Genomic DNA, 16,975 nt, shown 5'->3' on the forward strand with positions numbered 1-16,975 from the left:
ACTTTAGGAGAGGGGTGGAACAGCACCTCCAGGTCTCGGCTGCTCTGAATGGGAAGAGCAGAGCAGGAAGGGCAGCAGACCGAAGCAGAGGAAAGGACGAGGGCAGCACCTTTAGGTTAGAAACAGCTTCCACAGTTGAAGACACAACTATAAATGTATCCAACAGAGAGGGTGGTGTCCCACTGACTGGCAATATTAGAATCAGGAGCTGCCAGAAATAAGTCATCTTGTCCACACACTATCAGTACTTCTGATTTCTGGCCACAACAAAATAAGGCCTATTTTCGTTTCTCCAAGATTTAGAATCTTAAGTGGGATTAGATGGAGGGAGAAGGAATAGCCAAAGGTATGAAAAAACTTATCAATGAACAATAAGTGTTAAGTGACACCCCCTGTGGACGTAATTTAGAATCTTTACTTAGTCACACATCAAGAATCAGCTAGTTCCAGGGCCTTGCGCACTGTTCCATTACTAGGGCTCTCCTCTCCCCACCCCTGCCTGCCACACACTCCACAATGCAATATAATCACTTAGAATGTTTAAATGATATCTATTCAATAAACTGTCCCTGCTTCTTAATGATGTTGGAAAAGAAAAAAAAAAGAAAAAACAAGAAGGCAACAGAATCCAAACTCTTTGTAAGCTGCATGGTACCTATCTTCCCAGGGTGTTTTTGGTGAAATTTTGGCTGGGCCGAAATCTGCATCAGTGCGGACAGAGGTTGCAGGACTGGTCTGGGCATCTGGACCGGAGTAGAAAGAGAAACCAAACACAAGTCTGGCCACAAGTGGATTCTGGCACATTCTTAGATGCAGTTAAAAATGTCACGGTGCGCATAAGGAGCAGGCAAAGGAGTTTTCTGTGGGAAGTAATGCCTGTAGGCAGAATAAACTGTCCAGTCTACTTGTGGGGAGGAGCACCCTGCAGTGAAAACAGAGGAGCTAGGGGGCCTCGAGGAAGGTGTTGGTTCGGAAGATGGAGGAGACAATCTTGCCCGTGGCGTTGATGGTGCCTTCGCTGTCTGAGCTGGACTCAGAGTCGCTGCTCCCAGAGTAGGCGCCCAGGCCTGGGAGGATGCCGATACAGACAGCCGCGGACGGGCAGTGGATGGAGGGACTGCTCAGGGAGGTGCTTCCCAGAGACACACAGGACGGGGCTTCTGCAAAAAAGCAGGGGGGATTGTTACTTCAGCACCCTTTTCCAAAGTTGATAGCCTGCTTTCCATGCGTTGAGGACTTCACATTTGGAAGCCTCAAAACAACACTATGCAGTCAACACTATCGTCACACTCATGTCAAAGCTGCGCACCTCATTTGCAATTGAGAAAACTGAAGCCACAGCAGGGAACATTCTAAGACCATGTAGGATGCCACCAAGTAGTTGAGGCTCTCCTCGCCCAAGGAGACCCACTGTCATGGCCTCACCCCCATGACAGAAAGCCTCAACCCAGGTGAGAGGAGACGTTACGGACTCTCCTCCACACCCCCCTTCTTCTTCCCTGTTTCAGCCTCATTTAATCGCTGAAACAACCTGGTATGTAGGGATCCCCCATTTTGCTGATGAGGGAGGTCCAAAGACCCCCCTAAAGTTAAAGGCCACTTAGGGTAGAAAACATTACACTAAGCCTGAATCAAAAGATAATGTTCTAAAATGTTCCCAGAGCTCACTACACAGTACGGCTGGAGTTCAACTCATTGTCTCAGGCTGACAAGCATATGACCTTCTAGGGTTTTGCCTTAACAAGCCCCTGCTGCTGCTGTTGCTGCGTCGCTTCAGTCGTGTCCGACTCTGTGCAACCCCATAGACGGCAGTCCACCAGGCTCCCCCATCCCTGGGATTCTCCAGGCAAGAACACTGGAGTGGGTTGCCATTTCCTTCTCCAATGCATGAAAGTGAAAAGTAAAAGTGAAGTCGCTCAGTCGTGTCCGACTCCTAGCGACCCAACAAGCCCCTAACACCTCATATAAATGCGAAAAGGATACACTGATCCAAGTAGATGAAATGAGGAGTAAGTAAAAAAGTACCACTGAGAAGCAGACAGAGATCTCAATCAGCCAGTACACACAGTTCACTTGCTCATACAGGAATTACCAATAAGGAAAAAGGGAGCTGCTAAAGATCAGCAATGTGAAAACATGGAGATGCAAAAAGTGACATGAGAGCTGACAATGGCTGCAGAAGAGGTGGTAACAAGGTTACAAAAAAGCAGGCAAATATTTACAATTAGTATCACAAAAGCCAACTTCTTTATGATATAAAAATTATTCCAAAAACAACAACTGATCAACAACTACATAGAAAAGCAGAGAGAAGACACAGTTCACCAAAAAAGAAACAAATGACTTTAAAGCATAAACAATATGTAAGGAGGAATAGGCATTCATATATGTTGCTGAGGGAATGTAGGACAATGTGGCCATGTTCTTCACACTTAAATGATATTCAAGCAACACTGTTGATAAAAGAAACCAAAAGGTGCATTAATAGAGGACCAATGTAAGGGACTAGTATCCAGCCATTAAGAGTAGAGCATCTCTGTGTGTACTGGTATTCAATGATCTCTAAGATAAAATAACTTTTCATTCCACACTCTTTTGTCCCTTTTCAATTTGTTATTATGTGCATCAGTTCAGTTCAGTCGCTCAGTCGTGTCCGACTCTTTGCGACCCCATGAATCACAGCACACCAGCCCTCCCTGTCTATCACCAACTTCCGGAGTTCACTCAGACTGATATGACTACCTAATTCACACAATTTTTAAGAAAGCCAAATGCAAAAATTTAAAGAGTATTGTAGGGTACTTAATTAGGAAGGACAGCCCCTCTAGTTCCATAACTCCTGTATTATAGCCTGTATTATAGCCAGGAAGGCTACAGAAGACTGACAGTCCTAATGTCTCTCTTCTCCTTATCCACATTCTCTTCAGACTGGAAGTCTCCAGAAGGTAAGGGCCCTTTTCTCTATCCCATCCCCTGGGCACAGAGCAGGACAACATTTATAAAGTGTGAGAATGCAGGAAAATGCATTACAGAGTTTCACTGCAAATGGCTAGATTTTGGAGGTGGGACTGAGGAGAATGTGAAAATTTAGGACATAATATCAAACTATATCTCATTCATTACCTGAACATTCATTGTATTACTATGCTCACACATACAATGACGCTTTCAGCATTTTGTGAGAAACTTTTGTTTAAAAAAAAACCCCTGATATCATAAGGGCATGAACCAGTTACTCAGAAAAGTAATTTGTGTGGGAGAAGGCAATGGCACCCCACTCCAGTACTTCTGCCAGAGAAACCCCATGGACGGAGGAGCCTGGTAGGCTGCAGTCCATGGGGTCGCTAAGAGTCGGACACGACTGAGCGACTTCACTTTCATGCATTGGAGAAGGAAACGGCAACCCACTCCAGTGTTCTTGCCTGGAGAATCCCAGGGACGGGGGAGCCTGGTGGGCTGCCGTCTATGGGGTCGCACAGAGTCGGACACGACTGAAGTGACTTAGCAGCATTCAGTGAGATGTGTCATTTTATTAAGTATTTCAAGGGTGAATTGAATTTTAGAAAAGAAGGGTCAAGTTCACAGCACTTGTGGAGGACTAGAGCTGACCTAAAGGAAAGATGGAAGCCAGCCACAGAAATGTAACCAAAGGAATCGGGACCATGATGGCATTAGCAAAGTTTAAGTGAAAGAACCAAATCTCCCAATTATCTAGGAAGTTTCAAGAAATAAAAGAGATGGCAGCTCTAACAAATTTCATTCCAAAAGCAGTTAAATGCCCACAGAGAACAAGATGGTGCCCTCTGATCTCACCCATTTGGTGAAGTTTCCTGCCAACTTCTGTATTTGCAGAACCACATTATCATACTAAACTGACGCTGAAAATTACTAATGGAGAACATTCCTGGGATTCAGACAGATGCGTGACATGAGAGTAGATGGGGCCAACTTGTACATTCACTGGGTCTGCTCAGAGCTTAAGCCAGCGCCTCCAGTGGGGAAGCCTGAATCTCCATAAGGACCACAGAGCTATCTTCTGGGGGACTCAAGGGACAAAGCTTTCTATTGACCAAGGTCAAGACTCTAAAGCTTCAGGGGACAGTCTTCTCACCGGGCCTTAGCTCCTAGCAAGAGGATATTTCTTGTCCAGTTTCTAAAATAAGAATGAAAGGGTAGGAAGAAGAATAGCAAAGAAAAGATGGCTCTTAAATACAATTTGTCTGCCTTTATAGAGTTTAAAGAAGCCCACAAGTTTTCCTTTCCACTGACTGATGGAGATAGTTCCTATCAGTGTATAAGCACCAGATATAGGGCTCCCTGGTAACTAGTTGTAATACATTTTAGATTTCTATTGACACTTTACACACAGTATATATACTTACCCTATTTAAGCAGCCACAGTTTAGCAAGTTTCTTATGTATTAAAAAGATCCCAGTTAAAATGAACTCTTACATCACTGATGGGAATATAAACTGGAACAACTTAGCAAGGGCAATTCAACAATATTATCTAAACTAAGAATTGATGCTTTTGAACTGTGGTGTTGGGAGAAGACTCTTGAGAGTCCCTTGGACTCCAAGGAGATCCAACCAGTCCATTCTAAAGGAGATCAGTCCTAGGTGTTCTTTGGAAAGAATGAGCTGAAGCTGAAACTCTAACACTTTGGTCACCTCATGCAAAGAGTTGACTCATTGGAAAAGACTCTGATGCTGGGAGGGACTGGGGGCAGGAGAAGAGGGCGACAGAGGATGAGATGGCTGGATGGCATCACTGACTCGATGGACGTGAGTTTGAGTGAATTCCGGGAGTTGGTGATGGACAGGGAGGCCTGGTGTGCTGCGATCCATCGGGTTGCAAAGAGTCGGACACGACTGAGCGACTGAACTGAGCTGAACAAATGTATATCTGACTCAATAATTTTATGTAAAAAATGATGGATGCACAGGGTTATTTAATGAAACATCATACTAGAAAATGAATAAAAACAATCTAAATGTTAATCAATAAAAAAAACTAATACACTATGGTACAACCATACTATGGATTACATAGCCTTAAACAGGAATAAAGAAGCTCTTTATGCATAAGTATGCTATGACTCCCAAGGTAACTAAGCAACAAACAGAAGCATATGTTAATTAAGATAATGATGATGATAGGAAATTCGAAACAACATATGAAGTAATCTTACCAAAAAATCAACTTGAATTGATCAAGCTCTAGATCTAATTACCATTTTACACAAAACACAGGGTATAATGGAATACCATGGGGATGCAATTAGCAAAACTAGAGGGTAAAAACTCTAAAAGACAGAGACCCAATTTTTTGCAAGTAAAATATAAAGAAAACAAAAATAAAGAAAAAGGAAGAACCCACAGGTTAAATGAAACTTAAAAGACATATTAGTCTACTGTTAAGATGCTGTAAGATGGCAATACTCCCAAACTGATCTACAGATGTGAACAATCCCTATCAAAATCCCAGCTGCCTTTTTCATAGAAACTGCCTAGTTGATCCCAAAATTCAAACAGAAATGTAAAGGACCTCAAGTGGCCAAAATGATCTTGAAAAAGAACAAACGTGTGGGACTAACACTTTCCAGTTTCAAAACTTCCAAGACCAGAATGATCAAAACTGCATATGGGGCTTCCCTGATGGTCCAGTGGTTAGGACTCTGGGCCCTCACAAGCCGTGGAGCACAAACAAACAACAAGTCAAAAAGTGTGGTGACAGCCTAAGAACAGCTATATAAATCAATGGAAGAGAAAAGACAGTCCAGAAATAAACCCATACACGTTGTTCAACTGATTTTCAACAAGCGTCACAACAAATCAGTGGAGGAAAGAAGTCCTTTCAGCAAACTTTTGAGTCAAAAAACTAACACAAAATGGGTCAAAGATCAAAATTTAAGAGCTAAAACTATAAAACTCTTCAAAAAAATTTAAGTGTAAATCTTCATGACCATGAATTAGGCAATAGTTTCTTAGATATGACTCTTAAAAGTACAAGCAACCGAAGAAAAATAAATTGATGGCATCAAAATTTAAAACTTTTGTGCTCCAAAGAACATTATCACATGTTCTTTCTATATGACCCACAAAGAGACAATATTTGTAAATCACTTCTCTGACAAATAAGTCTAGCATCTATAACATATAAAGAACTCATAACTCAGCAATAAAAAGAAAAATAACCCAATTCTAAAGTAGGCTCAGGATATGAGTATATATTTCTCCAAAGAAGATAAACCAAAGGTCATTAAGTACACAATGCCAACATCATTAGTCATTAGGGAAACTCCAATCAGAACTACAATAAACAATCACTTCATACCCATAGGATGGGTATAAGAAAGACAGTAACAAGTGTTCTATTTTTTTTTCTTTTTTGGTGTGCCACATGACATGTGAGATCTTAGTTCCCTGACCAGGAATGGAACCCATGCCCCCTGTGTAGAAATGCAAAGTCTTAACCACCACACCACCAGAGAAGTTTCTGTAATGAGTATTGATAAGGATGTGAAGAAACTGGACCCTCACCTATACTGCTGGTGGTATATAAAAATGGTGCAGCGACTGTGGAGAACAGTTTGGCAGCTCCTGAAAAGTTAAGCATAGATTTACTGTATGACCCAGCCAATTCCACAACTAGGTCTACTCCCAACAGAATTGAAAATAGCTGTTTACACAACTTGGGCATGAATGTTCATAACAGCATGGGTCCTAAAAGCCCAAATGTGGAAACAACCCAAGTGTTCATCAACTGATGAGTGGACAAAAATGTATCATACAGTGGGATATTCAGCTGTAAAAAGTACTGATACATGCCACAGCATGAACTATGAAAACATGTTAAGTGAAAAGAAGTCAGACACAAAAGGTCATAGGTTGCATGATTCCACTTACATAAAATTTTCCAGAAAAGGCAAATCCAGAGAGACAGAAAGTAGACTGATGATTGCTAGGGCTCGGGAGAGGGAAGAATGGGGAATAACTGCTAATGGGCATGGGTGGGGCTTCATTTTTGGCATGACAAAATGTTCTGGGATTAGACAGTGGTGATAAATACACATTATTAAAAGCCACTAAACTGTCTCCTTTAAAAAGGTGAATTTTATGGTATGTGAATTATATCTGAATCATTTTTTTAAGCCATGTAAACCAAATACAATGTCTAATCCTTCCTTGGATACTGATTTTAAAAAAACCAATTGTCAGATCAGAATTCAAATGGCAGAGTAGCAGGACATGGAACTCACCTCTTCCCACAAATGTATCAAGAATACATCTATAAATGGAACAATCTCACAGAACACCTACTGAACACTGATAGAAAATCTCAAACACCTGAAAAGACAAGACAGATTTCTAGGTAACCAGTTAGTACAAAAGGAAAACGAAAAGAAGTGGAACAGGTCCTGCACCCCTGGGAGGAAGCTGAAGGAGAACAGAAGTTCTGGCGCCTTGGGAAGTCCCCTCACCAGCAAGGAGGTCACCTGGGACGAAAAAGAGGCTCAGATGAAAGCACAACAATCAGTTAGTGGCAGGCAGGAGAGAGACTTACAGAGATGGTCTGTGCCACCATCCTGTATGCTCCAGCCTAAGACACATGTCTGCTGGTATGGATGGGAGCTGGGTATTGGAATGCAGGCTCCAGAGGACAGACCCAGGGAGAGGACTGCTGTTGACTGTGCAGAGACAGCTTGAAGGGGGTAAAGTGTAGGGCACAAAAACCAGGAGTGTAACGGGAAGAATCCTAGGCCACCAGAGAAGCTAAGCACCATTGTTAATCAGCATGTGAAAGAGAGGGGTGGGGTTGCCACTGCAGCCTCTTTCCTCACTTGCCAGCTCCTGCTTCCTCTCCTCCAGGAGAGGGCCCACCCAGGTAGGCTCCAGCGAGCTGGCCACTGCCTCAGCAGTCCTAGGAGTAGATGCTAGTGGGGTGCCCAACAGAGGTGTGGCTGAAATCACAGCTGAGCCCCCAGGGATCATGGGACTTAGAAAGCAGAGCTGAAATCTTTCCCCACAACTGCACAAACCACAGATTTACACCTCGATGGCTGGCTTTGTGAATTCAGTGTCTGTGGAACATCTGAATGGACAACTGCTGCTCCTGAGACCAGGAAGGGCTAGGGTCTGAGCTGCCTGCACAGCTCCCACAGAGGGTCCAGATGTGCAACTACTGAAGTCCTGGGACCTGACTTCAGTGGATCTGCATTGGAAGCTTTGTGAAAACAAAGCCTGAGAGGCACCAGGGCCGACTGCCAGGATACTCACAGTTGAGGTGGGGCAGAAGGTGGTGCCAACGACAGTACACTTTGTGAGCCCACAACAGGTGAAGAGTGACACAGCAGAGCACACACAGGTGATCAGCTCTAACAGAAAATACTCAGTGACTCCTCTCCCAGTGGGAACACTCTAATCCCACTTACCTCACACCACAGATCAGAAGTGCAGCTCAGGGGGCTTTCCCTGATCTGCCTTGCAATACCAAGGACAGGGGTTCGATCTCTGGTTTGGGAAGATCCCACATATCACAGGGCAACTAAGCCCCTGTGCCATATTTACTGAGCCAGCGAGCTGCAACAACTGATGCTCATGCATCTTAGAGCTGGTGCTCCACAACAAGAGAAGCCACTGCAATGAGCAGCTCGTGTATCACAACTAGAGAGTAGCCCCATCTCACCACAACTAGAGAAAGCCCATTCACAGCAACAAAGACCCAACATAGCCAAAAAGAAGATAAATACATTTTTAAAAAGAAATGCAGCTCAGAAATAGAGCTGGGGGCTTCTACCCCAACAACTAGGGAGCAGATCCTGCCCCAGACAGGGCAGTGACCACCAGAGAGCAAAAGGGAGGCCACACTCAATATCCAGTGCCAGCTCCAGTCACCACAATATCAATCACACCTCCTCTCAAGGGGACAATGCCAGCATACACTAAGGAAAAAGGTGGCAGGCATCCAATACTAAAAACAGCCCTCACATCAAAAAAAATTAAACCCACACAGGCTACAAAGGGTCGTTCCCACATAAAAATAGGCCTCCAAGACTACAGTAGATAATTGCTTCTCCTTAACTCATAGAGCAAGAGAAATGTAAGTAAAATAAGGAAGCAGAGGAATCACTCCCAATTAAAGATCAAGAGAATTCCCCTTAAAAGAGCAAACAATGAAACAGACCTCTTCAGTCTGACAGACACCAAGTTCAAAAAGGAGATAATGAAAATAGTGAAGGAATTAAGAATATCAACAGAAATATAGATTACTACAAAAAGGAATTAGAAATGACAAGGAGGAGCCAAGAAAAATTAGAGAATTCATTTGACGAGATAAAAGCTGAACTAAAGGCTAAGAAAAGCAGAATGAATAATGCAGAAAAATGAATGTTATCTAGAAGAAAAAATAATGGAAATCACTCAATTAGAACTGCAAATTAAAAAAAAAAGGAAGCAATTTAAGAGACCTGTGGGATAATATAAAGCATAATAGGGATCCCATAAGGAGAAGAAAAAGAAAGGGAGATTGAAAATGTACTTGAAGAAATTATGGCTGAAAACTTCTCAAACCGAAAGAAAAAAAAAAAAGACATCCAGATACAGGAAACACAGAAGGTCCCAAACAAGATAAACCCTAACAGACCTACATCAAAATGTATTATAATAAAAATAGCATAAGCTGAAGATAAAAAGAGGATTCTAAAGGGAGCAAAAGAAAAATAAAATTAATTACAAGGGAACACCTACAAGGCTATCAGCTAATTTCTCTACAGAAACAATGCAGGCCAGAAGGGAATGGCAAGATATATTTGAACTCCAGAAAAGGAAATATCTGCAACCTAGGATATTCAACCCAGCAAGATTATCATTCAGAACAGAGGGAGAGAGGAAGAATTTCTCAGATAAGCAAAAAGTAAAAGAATACAGCAATACTAAACCTGTCTTAAAAAAAGAAATATTGAAAGGTCAGCTCTAAATAGAAAAGTACTAAGAATCTATAGGGAGGAGAAAATCACAATGGGAAATAAATCACTTAAGTAAGACATTACACAGATTTTAAAATATTTAAAACTTTCTCTGCCATGATAACCACAATAAACAGCAAAAGGATGACCATGAAGATGCAAACGAGGACATCAAAATCATAAAATGTGGGAGAGCAAAGTAAGAAAACATGGATTTTTAAAAATATATATAATGTGTTTGAGTCTACATGGCCACCAGTCTGAAGCAAGCAGATAAAGAAGGGGTTAACATACTTGAAAAACAGGGCAACCACAAATCAAAAACCTACAACAGATTCACCAAATCCAAAAAGAAGAGAACATAAGCATAATGGACAAAAGGAAAAACAAAAAAGAGGAAGAGAAATAAAATCAACAGGAAAACAAAGTTTAAAATGGCAATGAATACATATCTATCAATAATTAAATGTCAATGAATAAATGCTCTATCAAAAGACACAGAGTGGCAGACTGGATTAAAAAAAAACAAAAGCCTACAACATGCTGCCTACAAGAGACCCACCTTAGGACAAAGGACACCCACAGATTAAAAGTGAAGAAACGGAAAAAGTTATTTCATGCAAATGGGAACTACAAGAAAGCAAGGGTAGCAATACTTATATCAGACAAAATAGATTTTAAAACAAAGGCTATAAACAAAGATAAAGAAGGACACTATATAATGGTAAACAGATCAATATAAGGAGAGGATATTACACTTGTCAACATGTATGCACCCAATACAGGAGCACCCAAATACATAAATAACATAAAAAGGGAGAAAATGATAGGAATACAGTAATAGTAGGAGACTTTTAACACCCCACTCAACATCAATGGACACATCTTTGAGACAGAAAAGGCAACAGAGATCCTAAATGATACAACAGAACATTTAGACTTAATTGATATCTTCAGAACATTATATCCCCCCAAAGCAGAATACACATTCTTTTCAAGTCCACATAGAACATTCTCTAGGATTAAACACAAAAAAGCTTAAACAAATTTAAGAGTATAGAAATTACTTCAAGCATCTTTTCTGACCACAAGGGTATATAAAACTAAAAACCAACCACAGAAAAAGAAACAAGAAAAAAAAATTACAGGAAGGCTAAATACCATGACTAAAAAACCAATGGATCAGCAAAGAAATCTAGGAAGAAATTAAAGAAATATCTTGAGGCAAATGAGAATGAAAACACAACCACACAAAATCCATGGGATGCAGAAAAAGCAGCTCTTAGAAAGTTCATAGCAATACAGGCCTTCAAGACAAGATAAACCAAACAGCCTAACCCACCACCTAAAAGAATGTGAGAGAGAACAAACAAAACTTAAGTCAGCAGAAGGAAGAAGAGAACAAAGATCAGAGAGGGAATAAATAAAAGGGATTTAAAAATAGGAAAAAAATCAATAAAACCAAGAGCTGGTTCTTTGAAAGGGTAAACAAAATTGACAAACCTCTGGGCAGGCTCAATAAGATGAAAAGAGAGAAGACTCAAATAAATATGAAATAAAAGAGGAGAAATCACAACAGATACCACAAAAATACAAAAAACCATAAGAGAATACTATGAACAATTATATGCCAACAAATTTGACAACCTCAAAGAAATGGACTACTTTCTAGAAACATACAGTCCACCAAAACTGAACCAAGAAGAAACAGATAACTTGAACAGACCAATCACTAGAAACCGAATCTGTAATAAAAAAAACTCCCTACAAACAAAAGTCCAGAACCATATGACTTCACTGGGGAATTCTACAAACATACAAAGAAAAACTTATACCTATCCTTCTCAAACTCTTCCAAAAGACTGAGGAGGAAGGAACACTACCAAAGACATCTGTGAAGCCATCATCCTGATACCAAAACCAAAGACACTACCAAGAACGGAAGTTATAGGCCAGTAACTTTGATGAATATAGACACAAAAATTCTCAAACTAGCCAACAGAATCCAAAAACACATAAAAAAGGTCATACACCACGACTCAAGTTGAATTCATTCCAGGGTCATGACAATGGTTCAGTGTATTGAAATCAACGTGATACACCACACCAACAAAAGAAAGGACAAAACCAACATGATCATCTCAACAGATGCAGACAAAGTATTTGATAAAAATCAACATCCATTCATGATGAAAACCCTTGCAAAAGTGAGTATAGAAAGAACATATCGCAACATAATAAAATGCTTTTATGACAAAACCACAACCAATATAATATTCAATGGTAAAAGCTGAAAACCTTTCTGCTAAAAATCTGGAACAAGACAAGGATACCCACTCTCACCACTTCTCTTCAACACAGTATTGAAAGTCTTAGCCACAGCAAATGGGAAACTAAGATCCCACAAGTCATGTGGCATAGCCAAAATAAAGAATAAGAAAATAAAACTTTCTTTAAAAAAAAAGAAAATTGGCATGTTGAAAATTGAAAGTACATGATGGGGTTCATCATACTATTATCTCAATATCTAAATACGTTTTAAGTTAGCTATAATAACACTTTTTTAAAAAAGAGCATATTTGTAATTGCCTATACGTGAAAGTTGGACTATGAAGAAAGCTGAGTGCCAAAGAATTGATGTTTTTGAACTGTGGTGTTGGAGAAGACTCTTGAGAGTCCCTTGGACTGCAAGGAGATCCAACCAGTCCATTTCAAAGGAGATCAGTCCTAGGTGTTCTTTGAAGGACTGATGCCAAAGCTGAAACTCCAATACTTTGGCCACCTCATGCGAAGAATTGACTCATTGGAAAAGACTCTGATGCTTGGAGGGATTGGGGGCAGGAAGAGAAGGGGACGACAGAGGATGAGATGGCTGGATGGCATCACTGACTCGATGGACGTGAGTTTGAGTGAACTCCGGGAGTTGGCGATGGACAGGGAGGCCTGGCGTGCTGCAATTTATGGGGTCGCAAAGAGTCGGACAAGACTGAGTGACTGAACTGACACACACATAGGATAATCTGGCTATACACATATATCCAGATATACATGCAAAAAATGTATTTCCCTCTGGGAAGGAGAATTGGATGGAAGAGGACATATAGGGAGAAGGAAAGTTCTTCACTGAAGATTCTTTTCACAAGTAAATTCTAGAACAAAAAGGTATCAGCAACAGCCCACTATTACTGGACTTCAGTATATATGTATTTTAAAATATCCATTAATTTTTGAAAGAAAAAATATATTTTAAAATATCATACAGAGTGAAGTAAGCCAGAAAGAAAAACACCAATACAGTATACTAACATATAAACATGGAATTTAGAAAGATGGTAATGATAACCCTATATGCGAGACAGCAAGAGAGACACAGATGTAAAGAACAGACTTTTGGACTCTGTAGGAGAGGGAGAGGGTGGGATGATTTGGGAGAGTAGCAATGAAACATGTATACTATCATGTAAGAAACAAATCGCTAGTCTAGGTTCGATATAGGATACAAGATGCTTGGGGCTGGTGCACTGGGATGACCCAGAGAGATGAAATGGGGAGGGTGATGGGAGGGGGGTTCAGGGTTGGGAACTCATGTACACCTGTGGTGGATTCATGTCAATGTATGGCAAAACCAATACAGTATTGTAAAAAAATAAAAAATACAAGAGAAATAAATGTAAGCCCTGTTTCAATGACGACCCTTTGAGTTCAGTTCAGAGCCTCAATTCCACAGGAAGTCAGAAGAACTGAAAACACTCTTGAATTTCTTATCCCTGATTCAGTCCTGAGTAACACTCACTCTCACTTATAACTTGGTGCCACTTAATACAGTACCAGATTTGATCACATGAAAGAAACCACCAAAGAAAGTATACTCTTTAGAAACTATTTTAGCCTCTTGGTCCAACCCAATCCAACCAACAGAAGGAGCCAGGTATTCTACTTCTCACTGGTAGCCAGCCAGGTAAAAAGAAGAAACTTGACATTTAAGGGAGAAAGAGAAAAACCCTTTGTGAATAGAGGTTCATATCACCAGGGCTTTGGTTTTGTTAGCACTCCTGAGAGAACACAACTGTCATTTATCAGTTCCACGGTTTCACATATTACTTTGTTGGGCAGCTGATATAATCCTAGGTTTAAATCCCACATGGTTTAAAATGGCTTGGTAAGTTTAGGTAGCTTTGCTCGGGGATACACGCGTTCCTCCGCAGATACAATGCATTCCAGCCTTTTACCATGGTTCGTGTGTATGATGGGTAAAGAATGATAGGAAAGCTGCCACCCACCTTGATTCTTGTCATCTGGGTCAGGGTCCGATTTCAGTCTTTTCACACTGTTTCCACTCTCTGAACTGTAACAAACAAACAAAAAAAATACGTGATTTGAGCTAGGTCAAATCTTAGGGATCAAAGCTTTGGGAATCAGGAGCTCCAAAAACCATTTTATATGGGTTTTAGGTAGCCTCAAGGGGCTGAGATGATCTGAAAAGTCTTCATGTCAGCTTCTTAACCTCCTTCCAATTATATAATTTTTTTCCAATTATATTTTTTAAATTTATTTTTTAATTCAAGGACAATTGCTTTAGAGAACAATTAAATTATTGTTATAAAGAATTTAAACCTCTGACCAATTCAAGGGGTGAAGTATTACATCCTCAAGTATCACTTAAAAGTCAGATTCTTTATTGTCATCATTCATCTTGGTTAGAACCACAGATCGATTTCAAGAATATCTGGACATGTTTATAAATGACAAAAATGTAGTTATTAAAGACTGAAGGAAGTATCTTTAGTGACATGCTAGAGAGTCTGAACGTCACCCAAAATACCTTCACTAAAAGATTATCTAAAGAATGTACTTCTCTCACCATGCGGCTCAGAAAATGCACAATGTTCTCCAGGTTCACCATTACTACTAATATATGTAACGTTTGTAAATTTGTACCTATTAAACAATTTTGGACAGTGAGAAAAAAAAAAAAGAATGCAATTCAAAGATGAAGAAAACGGTCCTAGAAGGAAGGCCTTAATCCCAAAAGGAAGAGATGGTGAACAAAGACACTGGCCAATACAAATCTAAATAAACATTTATATTTAGATGTCTATATAAAAAACATCTAATTTGTGGCATTAAACATGACCATACTAAAGTCCTGGACAGCGTGTAAGGAAGCAAGGAGGTTATTGTGGCTAAAAGTTCTAGGATCTATGGATACTTCTGTGGGCAAGTAAGACAGCTATTTACTCTATGGTTTTGCTAAGTATTCCTGGTAAATTGCCAACTTAAGGCACAAAAGAACAGAAACAGAATACATAAATCCAAACTAATAGAAAAAAAGAATTAAAAATTTTACAATTATAATCAAAAATTTTAATAAAAGAATATAAGGAAAAGAGTTTTCAAGTAAAAAGACAAATAACATTAGATAGTAGAAACTGCAGAGTTCCTTGGTGGTCTAGTGGCTAGGATTCCAGGCTTTCACTGCCATGGTCCACATTTAATCCCTGGTCTGGGAACTGAGATCCTGCAAGTCACGTGGGATGACCAAAAAATTAATTTTAGAAAAGATAGCAGAAACTATACAAAAAAATCCTAGTAAGTCCAAGCCTACCTTTAAAGAGAGTTTAACAGATGATTTCAAGTCAGCTATTTATGATTAACTAAAAACTTAACAGAAGCAAAACAAACAACTTATGACCTAGAAAGATTTACAGTAAAGGAATGGAAAAAGAGTCAGCATAGCTAATACTAACCCAAAGAAGGCTGGAGCCTTCTATATTAAGAAAACAGACTTTAAAACCAAAAGTATTATAAGGGATAAGAAGGTTAGTTTATAATGAAACAAAGTTTAAATCACTACAAAGAAATAACAATCCCAAACATCTATGCTTCTAATTAAAGAGCTTAAAAATATATTCAATAGAATCTGAAGAAAAATCAAATCATTACAATAATGGGAGATTTCAAAATACTCCCCTCAAGTACTAATAAAACAAGCAGACAAATACTAAAGACACAAAAGATTTGACAATACAATCCACAAGTTTGTTTTGTTGTACCTACATACGACCCAGAACAATCACATAACACAAATTCTCCTTAACTTAGAACATACACAAAAATTAATCTCGGGAAAAGGTCACAAAGCAAATCTAAGTAGTTTCAAAAGAATTAGTACATATAAACCACAATGCAATTAAGGCAGAAATTGGCTGGATGCCATTACTGACTCGATGGACAAGAGTTTCGGTAAACTCCAGGAGTTGGTGGTGGACAGGGAGGCCTGGTGTGCTGCAATTCATGGAGTCGCAAACGGACACGACTGAGCGACTGAACTGAACTGAAAGACTCATTGGAAAAGACCCTGATGCCAGGGAAGATTGAGGGCAGGAGGAGAAGGGGACAACAGAGGATGAGATGGTTGGATGGCATCATCGACTTGATGGACATGGGTTTGGGTGGATTCTGGGAGTTGGTGATAGACAGGGAGTCTTGGCGTGCTGCGATTCATGGGGTCGTAAAGAGTCAGACACAACTGAGTGACTGAAGTGAAACCACAATGCAATTAAGGCAGAAATTGATAACGAAAGATTATATTTCAGAGACTCCAGGCCATCACTGATTACAAGGTATTAAAATGTGGGGGGAAGAAGGTTCATCTTAGAATCAATGAAATACGGTTAAGTTACCTCAGTATCTTGGTATATCTCAGTGTATCCCAGTAGTGATGGACAGGGAAGCCTGGCGTGCTGTGGTTCATGGGGTCGCAAAGAGTCGGACACAACTGAGCTACTTCCTGAACTGAAGTGAACTACCTCAGCATGTTTGGAAATTTTTTAAAATGTCTTTAAGTCATGAGTCAAGAAAGAAATCAAAATGGATATTTAAAAATACTTACTTGGAAACAAAATTGTACACAATGAAAGGTGAGGAAAAACTATAGCTTTAGATGCCTATAACTGAAAAGGAGCTGAAAATTAATTAAGTTTCGTATCTGACAGTTGTTTGTAACA

General features: G+C 39.9%; 1 protein-coding gene across 9 annotated transcripts in view; it reads right to left on the reverse strand.

Moving 5' to 3' along the window:
• Nucleotides 1-395: 395 nt before the first annotated feature.
• PSME3IP1 (proteasome activator subunit 3 interacting protein 1) overlaps nucleotides 396-16,975 on the reverse strand; it is a 38,198-nt gene continuing 21,618 nt past the window's right edge. For 8 of the 9 annotated variants that reach the window (XM_060397968.1, XM_060397966.1, XM_060397967.1 and 5 more), the window contains 3 exons: nucleotides 14,249-14,313; nucleotides 6,544-6,603; nucleotides 396-1,160 (listed from right to left, as the gene is read on the reverse strand). In XM_060397968.1, coding sequence (XP_060253951.1) covers nucleotides 943-1,160; nucleotides 6,544-6,603; nucleotides 14,249-14,313 — 343 coding nt within the window. In that variant the 3' untranslated portion in view covers nucleotides 396-942. The remainder of the gene's footprint in view (nucleotides 1,161-6,543; nucleotides 6,604-14,248; nucleotides 14,314-16,975) is intronic. The other variant, XM_060397972.1, reaches the window with a different exon arrangement.

The sequence above is a fragment of the Ovis aries genome, chromosome 14 (genome assembly GCF_016772045.2).
Source record: "Ovis aries strain OAR_USU_Benz2616 breed Rambouillet chromosome 14, ARS-UI_Ramb_v3.0, whole genome shotgun sequence".
NCBI lineage: Eukaryota > Metazoa > Chordata > Mammalia > Artiodactyla > Bovidae > Ovis > Ovis aries.